At 45.4% G+C, this 12,380-nt stretch overlaps 1 protein-coding gene across 1 annotated transcript in view; it reads right to left on the bottom strand.

Annotated features, from left to right (window-relative positions):
* Nucleotides 1-12,380, bottom strand: part of SYDE2 (synapse defective Rho GTPase homolog 2) — a gene marked incomplete at its 5' end in the record, with an annotated part of 65,346 nt that overhangs the window by 40,755 nt on the left and 12,211 nt on the right. The window contains 1 exon segment of the mRNA XM_075615631.1: nt 375-1,040. Within this exon segment, the coding sequence (XP_075471746.1) occupies nt 375-1,040 (666 nt within the window).

The raw sequence follows: 12,380 nt of genomic DNA, 5'->3' as shown, positions 1-12,380 counted from the left end.
TATATATATATATATATATATATATATATGGGGCAGGGGGGTGTAGTATTGTAGCTTTAATTTACAAGTTCATTTTTAGCGTGAAAAACTGCACTTTCGCTGAATAAACTAGTATGAAAGAAACAGAACAGTCCAAAGAGCACACCAGGGCCCCTCCTGTGCCATGCGCCCCACCTGATAACGAGCCCTGCTATATATCAGGACATAGAACATTCTCACCTTGGGGAATTCCAAGAACAATACACTTTGTTTTTCAAGCTTCTTAAAAGAAAGTTATAAAGAGGTTCTAAACAATGCCGCTTTAAGGTAAGTGGGTGTTACGAAAGATCAGCACCCAGAGCACGTAGACCTCCGACCTCACACAAACTGCTTACCTGTCTCATTATGTTTCTGGGGAGCAGTCTCCTCTGCAGCCAGTCCTGTTTGGGCCTTGCACGCAAACCTCTGCTTATGCAGCTGCATGCAATGGTCCGTGGAATGTGAGGAATTTGCATGATTAATCTCACCGGTTGGAGATGTCTGCATATCCCCCCCACATACTGCAGAGCATGGAGGTCCTCCAGAGGGGCCCGGTGCTTTTATCCCCTCACTTCCAGGAACAGCCGGAGCCATCCTGGAGGGTGACGGATCTTGGCATAGGTATGGATCATCTTCAGGAATGGGATTGTACCAAATTTCTCCTTCATCATCTGCATCATTATCCTCACTGAGGTCCGAGACACAATTGGCCAAGGATGAAGGACTTGCAGGACTCGAAGGGGCAGTCTGATTGGAAGTCCCCCCCTGTAATATGCTGAAGCCTTCTTCTCCCACCTTGGAAACTGGAGCCCAGGGTTCTTTAACTCCCAGATTGTAGGAGTTAGGAGACCTCTTAGAGCCATTATTTTCTTCCCGGTGCTGAGATTTTTGGGTACTCTGTGTTAACCAATTTCGTTTTTTCGACACTGTGATGTGGTTCTTTTGCAGATTATGCTCATTAAACTCCGTGACTTTTAGTTCTCTTCTGATGAATGATGAGGCATAAACATTTTCTATCAAATCTGTAGAAAAAGGGAAATAAATCTGATATTTACATTGCCACGAAAATAATAAAAAAGAGTAAAGATAGAGATAAAAAGGGAGGCACGCTGACTTTATACACCATGCTCAATTCCAAGTGGTCCAAGCTCAGATCATTATCACTTTCAAATATCCATGTAATCTAATTTATACCAAATAACAATACAGCTCATTTACATTTGTCTACATTAGAAATAGGCATGTAAGAGGGGATAAGATAACTATATGTAAATATATTCAATTCAAGGAGCTTTCAAAAGAGCTGTTCATCTGTGAGAACTGGAGTTGCCAACCTCTGGTATACAGGGATATACCTAATAAGTAAACATGGGAAGGATGTCGATCCAGGGAGTAATCTGATTGCCAATATTTGGAGTCAGGAAGGAATTTATTTTTCCCTTTACGAGATATGATTAGATGATGTGTCACTGGGGTTTTGTGTTTGCCTTCCTCTTGGTCAAAATACTGTAAGAACGGATATAGGATAAAGTATCTGTTGTCTAAATTTAGCATAGGTTGCACTTGATGGACGTCTTTTTTTCAACCTCATCTACTATGTAACTATATAACTATGTAATCATTAGGCTTCCTCTAAGAACATACAGTGTACAAATCCAGTATTACAACCACAGCAGAATTAAGTAACACTCGGTACCAGATTATGCCAACTGATACTATTTCAGGAATGAATAACAAACCCATCAGGAGATGATAAAGTCATTTCCATGCAATGAGCCTGGGTATGTGCTGCCCTGAATACCTGGCAGGTCTGAACCCCTACAGCTGGGGAGTTCCTTCATCTAAATGCTCTCCAGCTCATGACAGTAGCGTGTGTGCGGAAGGCAACGTACGTAACAAAGTGCTTGTAAGACGGCAACATGCGTTGAGAAATGCTGCCATGTATTAGACGACTATGAACGTTCAAAGGGGAAGTTGTATGGTAAAGTTTCACCATAAACAAAGTCATTAAACACACAGACCTAAAAGCTGCACCATTCTGAAAATGTACGTATAAAACAGGTTTGTTCTCAGAAATGCATATTTGTTCCCATAATAAATGGGTCCTCATTTCAATGTGCGAGGCAGAAAAAGAGTAATCGTTAAATGAACATTCCAGAACAAATCACACATTCTAAGCAGTATTACGCCACAACACCCTTCAGGTAACACAAGAAGATCCTTCCAGGGGTCTTCTGGAATAACACCACTTAGGCAACATGGCCCGTATGTACTGTGCAAACTCCGAGCAGTGGATACATTAACAAATCTGTTGTACAAAACGTTTCCTCTTCAGAAATGAGATACTGGACAGTAATCACAAAGAAGATGAGCGTTCACCTCTGATCTTGGATAAAGAACAAAGTACAGGTAGAATTGTTCTAAAGCTTTGTTTGTATATTTAAGTTACGCAGAAGGACTTTTCTGTAGATTAGTTATGAAAAGTTTGTGTGGTCAGTTTGATGAATTAATGCTACTTCCTTGGTGTATACATTTTAATGGTACAATAGAAGCCCCGAAAAATATTTCAAGAATGTTACTGCACAGAACAAAGCATGAGTGGCATAACAGAGACACGGTTACACAGGTAAATGTTTCTCTAGATCAGAAATAGAGGGGACGGACACACACACCAAAACGACAGCCAATCTTAGTGATACTTTGACGGTTATTCATTACACTGCACTAGTGCCAATCAGAGCACTTTGCACAGAAATGTCCGTGTTTACATACAATAGTACCCCAATTGGCACTACCATTTAACAAATAACCCCGCTGCAATACACACACACACACACACACACACACACACACCAAAAATATTTGTGTCAAAAGCTGTGCTACTGAAATTGTGATCACGTATATACAACAAAGACCAACAGCCTGGGTGCTACATCCAACATAAAAACTATTTAGTTAAATACTTAACTGTAGAGATGGACACATTTATGGGGAGAATTTGGATCTGCCGCTGATTGGCCGATTCCTTTGGTCCGCGAACCTCAAAAAGGGCGATTCGTGTTTTGCGGATATTATTCTTTTCATTACCAAAGCTCTCCTCTGATTTCGCAACCCGTGGTCGGATCAGTGGGAGCCAATCCACGCATCCGATTTCTGAATCCGTCCACGGGTTGTACTCAATTGTGGATTTTGATGAATCTGCGCGGATAGAAACCGCCCAAATCAGTTTGCGGATTTACGCGGCAAAATTAATTTTCGGGTAACAGTGAAAATCCAGAAAACTTCTACTTAGCCGTTTTTCTTCTCATAAATATGGGTCATCTAGTTAAATTTTTCGGCCAAAGCATTTTAAGCTTGCAAACCCTGCCGAGGGGTCCCCACTTCTGCAAGTCCGAACACTGCTGCACCCACAAAAAGTGCCCCTAACCTTTCTAATGGCGGGAGTACGGTGTTAGTAGACTGGCCACTCACAGGTGCAGAGCAAGACAGTTCTGCCTCCATTAGGCTGCGGCCCCCGGTCAGTACGTGACGCATCCACACGTTTCTGAAGCGATCAGTGGACTTCTGATTGCTCGCGACAGGGGAGGTGGGGGGGGGGGGGTAACCATGACATCACGTGGCTGGTTCATCCTCATTGGGTGAACGCCGCCACGAACATAGCCAATGCTCGGCCGCCGCGCCAAAGACACATTTCTTGTATTTTTGCCAATGTGGACGCGCCATCGCGGTTTGTGCATGCGCGCACGCAGACTGACTGGGGCCGGCCCCGTAGCGGGCCGTCTCGTTCGCGCTGCACTCGCCGTCGCGATCACTGGGACCGAGGCCTCAGAGAGGTTAGGAGAGATTTTTGCAGGTGCAGCAATCTAACTAGATAACCCACACGTATGAAAAGAAAAACAGATACGTATCTAACTATATAATTTGTCATATTGGATGTAACATTGGGGCACACACACACACACGCACACACACACACACGCGCGCATGCACACACGCACGCACACACATGCACACACACACACACACGCACGCACACACACGCACGCATGCACACACACACACGCGCACGCAGACACACGCACGTTATAGATCACCTTAATTAGTAACTACAACAGCCTATACAAATCCCTGGTGGATTAATTGTATTCCTAACAAATAAAGCAGTTAAAGAACTAAAAATCTAAGAAGAAATATCCTTAACCCGTTTTTGCTGCTTGCATTGCAGGCAATTCCAACATTCAAGGCGTTAAATAATCTAGTAGTAGTTTTAAAAATATCTTCCCCAAATATGTATGTATCCAGAAGTAACAGGTGACATTAATAGAACACTATGAACCACAATAGCCCTTATTGCACGCTCTGTAACAAACGAGGGCGAGATTAAATGCACAAATAATTGGATTATACAGGGCATACCCAATATAACAAAACAAATGGTTTTCTGAGCATTTAGTTACTTGGAGGTACATATAAGGAGAATAAAAAAAGGGAAAGCGTTTTGTGATTTGTGCAACACAAACTGTCTCGTTTCTCCCCCCATCTCAAACCTAACCCTGTCACTGCCAGAGAGGTCAGCAGCAAGTTTTCAAACATTAAAAGACACTCAATACTTTTAAAGATATGGAGGATTTTCAAACTATGGACGATAGATTATCTCATAATGTGAAAAAATCTGAAGACGAGATCATGACCAAAAAACAACAAAAATTTGATAGAGACAGAGAGGACTATGAACGAAATCAAATTTAAGTTTTTCTCAGAGACCACCGACTTCAAGGACCCCTACTCGTCAAGATAATACACACAAGAACCCCAAGAACAAGAAGGATAATCCGAAGAAATCTACACCCAAGAGATGGATCCTGAAGAAGGTCCCAGAAACAGCCAGTCTCTCAGATATACCAGATGGGGAGACACGTCGGCAAACAGTCTCCTTCTCAACTGATGGAGATACTGAGAGGTATCGGGATCATACAGATTATGAAACTCAACATCTGAGACATCAGGGAGAAGCGTCTACGTCATATGATCTTAGGAGCGTAAAAGCTTCAAAAAACCAACAAAAAGGACAGGGCGCTCGTCCAAAGGAAGGGGCGCTAGAGAAGAGAAAAATAGATCCTCGATATGTAATAATAATGTTTTGAACATTTCAGGTGTGGAACTTTCTGATGGTGAAATGGCAAAAGAAGATTGCAGCACCGGGCAAGCTGTGGTCACGCGACCGCGGTCGGGCTCCCAGCGTCAGAGGAGTAACGCTGTGGCGGGCCCTATTCACAACCAAGGACCCCCCACAGTGCAGCCAAGGAAGACACAGTCTCCGGAGCCACACAATTTTGCTTTTTTGGCAGCAGTTCTATGGACAGTTCGATAGTTTAGACACAAAGGGCCTCATGCAGAGAGCAGCGAATTTAAAAATTGGAGAGTTTAAAAAAAAGTAGCTTTTTTTTTGGAGAGTTTTATTCTCCATATGCAGAAATGTGCGAATTCTGCAATGTTTGGCATTAATGCGTGTGGCGAGTTAGAACTGGAGAGATGCGCGCTGCAGAAATGTGTTAAAAAAAAATCGCGCATTTTTTTTTCCCTTTCCTATAGGCGGCGAGCTCCATGTAATTGCCAACTTTTCTTGGCGAGGCAAATACTAGCAAATCGCGCCATTTTCTTGGCGCGAACAGCCGCTAGATGCCGTTCGCAGCTCTATGCATTAGGATATTTTTAAAACTGGCGAGATGTAGGTTCTCGCCAGCCGCGCGGCGAGATTTTGAAAACGAAAAAAAAAAAGCCGCGTTTTCCGTAACTCGCCATTTTCGGCAGTTTTCTGCGCGAATTTCCCCAAAAAATGCCGAGATTTGAAATAGCGCTGCTCTCTGCATGAGGCCCAAAGTTCCAAGTAGCAGTGCTCAGCCTGATATATACATGTAAAAGGTATACATAGTTGCATGTTGCACACATACATGTGTGAAAGAAACCCAATGATGCTGAGTGAGTGAAGTACTGGACCCAGTGCTGTGTGTATAATGTAGTATAAACAGAGATAGCTATAATCGTCCATGAGGTGGATACACTTTCTTCATATGAATGTATCACATCAATGCATTGCTCCACCAGACGAAAGCTCTCTACAAACAGCAATGTGTCCTGTTGTAATGGGGAGACACATAAAAAGACCTTATAGTTTTCTCCTCTTTCCTTCCATGATTATGGTGCACTTGAAATAGATCGATGCATATATGATAACGCTTATTACATTAACCTGTTGTTTCTTCAATTATATTTGTGTGATTTTATAGATATGTGTGTTCTGAATAAGTTGCATTTATCTTTGTATTTTCCCATTGGTCCTCACCTATTCAAGAAACTGATTCGCAGATTAATTCTATTTGTTCTTTTAAATGTTTGTTATTCCTTTCTTCTTTTCTTTTATTGATTTGTTCTTATTTTATGTTAAATAAGTTTTATCCCCACTGTCAGTCTGTGTAAGACTCCTCGCTCCCATGAGACGCACCCACTGTTTATAGAGACCTGATTGGAGGAGAGCTCCAGTATTTAGATCTATTGATATGCTCTCACTCCTAATATATACAGCGCCATCGTTGTTTATGGGCGGGGAGTTGTTCGTGAGACCGCGAGGTCTGCGCGTCACTCCTCTACCATATGAGACGCACCTACCAAACTTAGAGATCCTATTGGAAGAGAGCCTGTCCAATGATATTGATTCTCATGTGTTCGCGCCAAATTGACGCGGCGTCACTATTGTTTGGGGCGGGGAGCCGTCTATAAGACTGTGGAAGGGAGAAGACGCGAATCACCTCTTTGAGAAAGGGCGTTTTGCCTGAAACGCGTCAGAGTGTTTGTTTTTGTCCCCCAATACCATGTTTTTCAATAAATAATTTTTTAACCCACACCTCGCTGGTCCCCCACCTTTTCTTGCTGTGCTCCGCTCCAATCCTAGGATTTTCTTCGGCGAGGTCAGCAGCAAGCCTAAGGGGGCTCACAGCCCCTCAACATGTGGGAGCTGCAGCATTGAAGGGGTTAAATGAACACTCATTCGAGGGGGGGCACTATATAAAACATATAACAGTAGCTTTATTATTTTCTTTAAAAAAATCAAAAAAGTGACATTGAACAGAAAAAGTGTTAGTTAACTCACTGGAAACTGCAGCTGTGTTTGAAACTGGTTAAAATCTCAAAATACCGAGTTCCACCAGAAAGGTAAAGAAGTAAAAAAATAGAATAAATTGCTACACGGTTACATCAACAAAAATGTGTATTTTACAGTCTGGCAGAGTGACGACAGCTGCTTCCAACATAATGGCTGAGATTTAAGAAGTTGTGTAAACCAGCGACAGGTTTATTAAAAATAATTAACTAAATGGAATATTTGCAAAAGGTTTATTTGTGTCTGCAGCCAGGGGAAACCCTCAAACTTACAGTGTACAACCGTGCAGCATGTATCCAAAATCTATGGAAAGGAACATCCTGGTTTCTAGTATTCTAATTCAGTAGAAAGAGCATTTGGTATTATCCAATAAACCCCAAATACAGTGAAGGCCGAGACTGGCCTAAATTAGACTGGGGAAAAAACAATCAAAACAAACAAACTGCATTCAAGGTTCCCCCAACCAGAGGCAGGCACTGCTCTAACTCCCGTCCTCAAGCCCTCCCAACAGGTCAGGTTTTCAGGAAATCCCCGCTTCAGCACAGGCGACTGGAGTTGAGCGCCCCTGTTCTAACTAATCCTTGTCCCACACAATATGCGAATATCAAGTACATCCGGCACAGGTCTCCAGCAGGCGGCACGTGCTTACCGTGACCTGTTCTTGTTTAGTATTAGAATGGTCACTATTTGTTTTTTCTAATTAAGAGGCTAAGTAATCTAAGCCTCTTAACATTATACAGCAGATAGGATTGTCTACATGAAGGGAAAAGTGGAGCTGTCCCTAACCAGAGTCCTAATGTCAGATGTGCTGACAGCACCTCTGCCAGGTTTGCTTTTTTATTTCCTGGGGTGCAACAACAAAAAGCGGATTATTAGCTTGTTATGGCAGCTACTGTGGTTATATTATTCTACAGAAGCAACAGAAAATAAACAGGCATTATGATCCTATTGGAAGTTAAAGGAACAACTCACCCCCTCCCACCAACCCCCATACAAAGCAGGGGGTCTCCAGAACTGAACAGCGTAGAATTCGGCCCCGGGGACCCCGCTTCCGGAGATACTTTCCGGTTAAGGTAGCGCCAAAACTTCCTGGTCTTTATATCCCCCAATCACCCAGGCCAATAGGAAGCCACCTTCTATTGGCCTGCGGGAGATTTAAACGGCCATTTTCTTTTCCCTGGAGGGGACGGTACTGCGGTCACCTTCAGCTGTTTGTATCTCGGGGCCCAGGGGGCCCCTGCTGCTGAAAGTAGCGCGTTTCAGCTTTGGGAGCCTGACCTTTCCAATCCGGATTAAATAAAAAGGGGAGAAAAAAAGGAAACGGGGGGAATCGGTCGGGAAGAATGGAAAATGGCCGTCCGGCGCCTCGCGTCAGAACAGCGTATGGGCTGGGACCTGCGAAACCTCAGTCATTAAGCAGCGCTCAATGTGACCAGAAGGATATTCTGTCCCCAGTTACTTATCTTAATATAGTCAGGTCAGTGACACTTACTGCTGCTTAACCACTTCAGTGCCAAAAAGCATGCCACACAATGAATGTGTTATATACAAGCAGTCGCTGTGTGGATGAAAGCATTGGGGTTCCTTTCTATACACTGAACAGGCCATCAGCACAACACAGCACAACGCAGCACAACGCAACATAACGCAGCACAACCCTACATAACGCAGCACAACGCAGCACAACGCAACATAACGCCGCACAACGCCGCACAACGCAGCACAACGCAGCACAACGCTACATAACACAGCACAACGCTACATAACACAGCACAACGCTGCACAACGCAGCACAACGCAGCACAACGCTGCACAACACAGCACAACGCTGCACAACACAGCACAACGCTACATAACGCAGCACAACGCTGCACAACACAGCACAACGCTGCACAACACAGCACAACGCTACATAACGCAGCACAACGCTGCACAACACAGCACAACGCTACATAACGCAGCACAACGCTGCACAACACAGCACAACGCTACATAACGCAGCACAACGCTGCACAACGCCGCACAACGCCGCACAACGCAGCACAACGCTGCACAACGCCGCACAACGCCGCACAACGCAGCACAACGCTGCACAACGCCGCACAACGCAGCACAACTGCTGGCAAGTGTAGTTCATGGCTCGCTTTACATTCTTCAGGAAGCTGAACGCTGCCAGATTTTAATTTGGCCAGACAAGTTATTTGAAGTCCTAACAGAAAGTCTTTTGACACAGCAATGGGTACGATACTACAGGCACGTTTGCACACGTACTGCATTCCAAGAAAAGTGCGGCACATAACTGTACAAAACAGTCGCTGCCTCGTTATCTTCAGCCTTCGTTTATTATTAACTGGAGGTTACTGGATACGCCGTATTAATAAAAGTAGGAAAACATCTGTCCAAATACAATGAGCTCTATTCAACCAAGACTTAACCCCGCCGAAACCCCCAGCAGCAACTGCGCAGAACAGCCTGGCGTTCAACGCGGCGAGGGTCTTAATCTGCGCCGCACGTCACCCCCATAAAAACAAGACTTAACCCCGCCGAAACCCCCAGCAGCAACTGCGCAGAACAGCCTGGCGTTCAACGCGGCGAGGGTCTTAATCTGCGCCGCACGTCACCCCCATAAAAACAAGACTTAACCCCGCCGAAACCCCCTGCAGCAACTGCGCAGGACAGCCTGGCGTTCAACGCGGCGAGGGTCTTAATCTGCGCCGCACGTCACCCCCATAAAAACAAGACTTAACCCCGCCGAAACCCCCAGCAGCAACTGCGCAGGACAGCCTGGCGTTCCACACGGCGAGGTCCTTAATCTGCGCCGCACGTCACCCCCATAAAAACAAGACTTAACCCCGCCGAAACCCCAAGCAGCAACTGCGCAGAACAGCCTGGCGTTCCACACGGCGAGGTCCTTAATCTGCGCCGCACGTCACCCCCATAGAAACAAGACTTCTTTTCCGGTCAGTATGAGCAGGGCGCTGAGTGTGTAAGAACAATTCCAACGGATCCCGTGCTCACTCCTAGCACGGACCTCACCTGCTCATCACAGCACCCCGATAACCCCCAAAGTGAGCAACATTACACACAGGTGCATCAAGCACTATAAATACTACGGGGGCTATTCCCTAGGCAAATGAGCCCTGGTAGGGGGTATTTTAGCCCGGGTAGGGGGTATTTTAGCCCGGGTAGGTGGTATTTTAGCCCGGGTAGGTGGTATTTTACCCCAGGTAGGTGGTATTTTACCCCGGGTAGGTGGTATTTTAGCCCGGGTAGGTGGTATTTTACCCCGGGTAGGGGGTATTTTAGCTCAGGTAGGTGGTATTTTACCCCGGGTAGGTGGTATTTTAGCCCGGGTCGGTGGTATTTTAGCCCGGGTAGGTGGTCTTTTAGCTCGGGTAGGTGATATTTTACCCCAGGTAGGTGGTATTTTAGCCCAGGTAGGTGGTATTTTAGCCCGGGTATGTGGTATTTTAGCCCGGGTAGGTGGTATTTTAGCCCAGGTAAATGGTATTTTAGCCCAGGTAGGTGGTATTTTAGCCCGGGTAGGTGGTACTTTAGCCCGGGTAGGTGGTATTTTACCCCGGGTAGGTGGTATTTTAGCCCAGGTAGGTGGTATTTTACCCCGGGTAGGGGTATTTTACCCCGGGTAGGTGGTATTTTAGCCCGGGTAGGTGGTATTTTACCCCGGGTAGGTGGTATTTTACCGCGGGTATGTGGTATTTTAGCCTGGGTAGGTGGTATTTTACCCCGGGTAGGGGTCCTACATAACGTTACCACTTGGTAACATTTGTCACATCCAAGAACAAGGACAAATGGACGATCCCCCTAACCCCCCAAAATAATTGGTGCTTCGGGCCTGCGAAGACCGCGTCCAGAGTGATTGGGCGCTGATGTCGTTGGGGCGATTCCTGACCATTAGAAATGTGCTGTTGCGCGCGAGGGCGGGGGGTTTCGGGGCACGGCCGTGGCGTCACTGAGCTGGTTCGTCCTCATTGGGCGCACTGCTCACTTGACCAGGCCATCGTGCGGCAAATACTAAATAATTTGTCTCCTCTAGATGCTCTCCATGGAGCGCGTGCGCACTATAGATGATCACATGGCCATAACGTGATTAATCGCGCAGCGCTCAAGTGCGCGTGCTCTCAGCCTGGACGCGGCCTAAGGCCAAGCTTATAATAGCGGACGCATGAGCGCGCAACGCCAAAATAAACATATGGAGAGTAATGAAGGCGCAGAGTGCGCGCGAACGCCGCGTCCAGACATGCGATTTTATAACAGATTTTCAAAATTGTTCTCCCTGCGAGACGGCTGCGTCACGTGAGTGGTTCAGCCAATGAGGGCGACCCGCTCACCGCCATACCTCCCTGTCGCTTCCCGATGTCTCCTGTCTGCAGTGCAGGTTTCGGGTGTCCGCAGCGCCCAAGTGACATCACGAGGGAGCGCGCGTGCAGTGCCGGACCCAGTATAATCAAGGCCTACGGCGTGTGTCAGAACAGGCAAATGTTTCTTGGGTGGACCCTGTAAATAGGTTGTGGAACCGAAAACGTTACATTTCAAATGACCACATTCAGAATCCATTGTGTCTACATTTAAAGCTGCAGTTCAGTCAATACCCTGCATGTGTTTTTTTTTTAATAAATCAGTTCTGTAGTAAGAAAAAATACTTTTAGCATTTTCTGTTTTTAAAAAAACAACTTTGAAATACCAATTTTCTTGTATTCTATTTTAACAGCCATTTGCTAAGGCATTGCCCCTTCATGTCCTGTCACAAGCCCTGGCACACCCCTTTGTCAGCCCTGCCCTCCCTCTAGCACATGTCAGTGCAGGAGTGCTCATGAATATTCCACTGCCAGTCAAGCAGATTATAAACAAATGCCAGCTTTTAATATGTCACCAAATTTCGACCTATCAATACATGGAAAACGAATTGACCTGCAGCTATACAGTTCTTTAGGTAATTAGAGATTGCCCACATAAAACTATTGAAGTAAAAAAATAAATGTAAAAAAAAAAAATTAAAAAAAGACTGAACTGCAGCTTTAATCGGTGTATAATATGTAAGAATCTCCTCAGGACGTGCAATGAAACTGGACGGTGTCTGCTATACTTTTAAGAGGACAGTGAGCAGTTAGCCCTAATGGTTAATGCATAACCATCATTTCATTAGGGGACCTTTGGGCTGTGTTCACATTATAATGACTAACCT

This window comes from Ascaphus truei, chromosome 10 (genome assembly GCF_040206685.1).
Source record: "Ascaphus truei isolate aAscTru1 chromosome 10, aAscTru1.hap1, whole genome shotgun sequence".
Classification (NCBI taxonomy): Eukaryota; Metazoa; Chordata; class Amphibia; order Anura; family Ascaphidae; genus Ascaphus; species Ascaphus truei.
The sequence above is the reverse complement of the archived record's forward strand: the minus strand, read 5'-3'. Positions and strand labels throughout refer to the sequence as shown.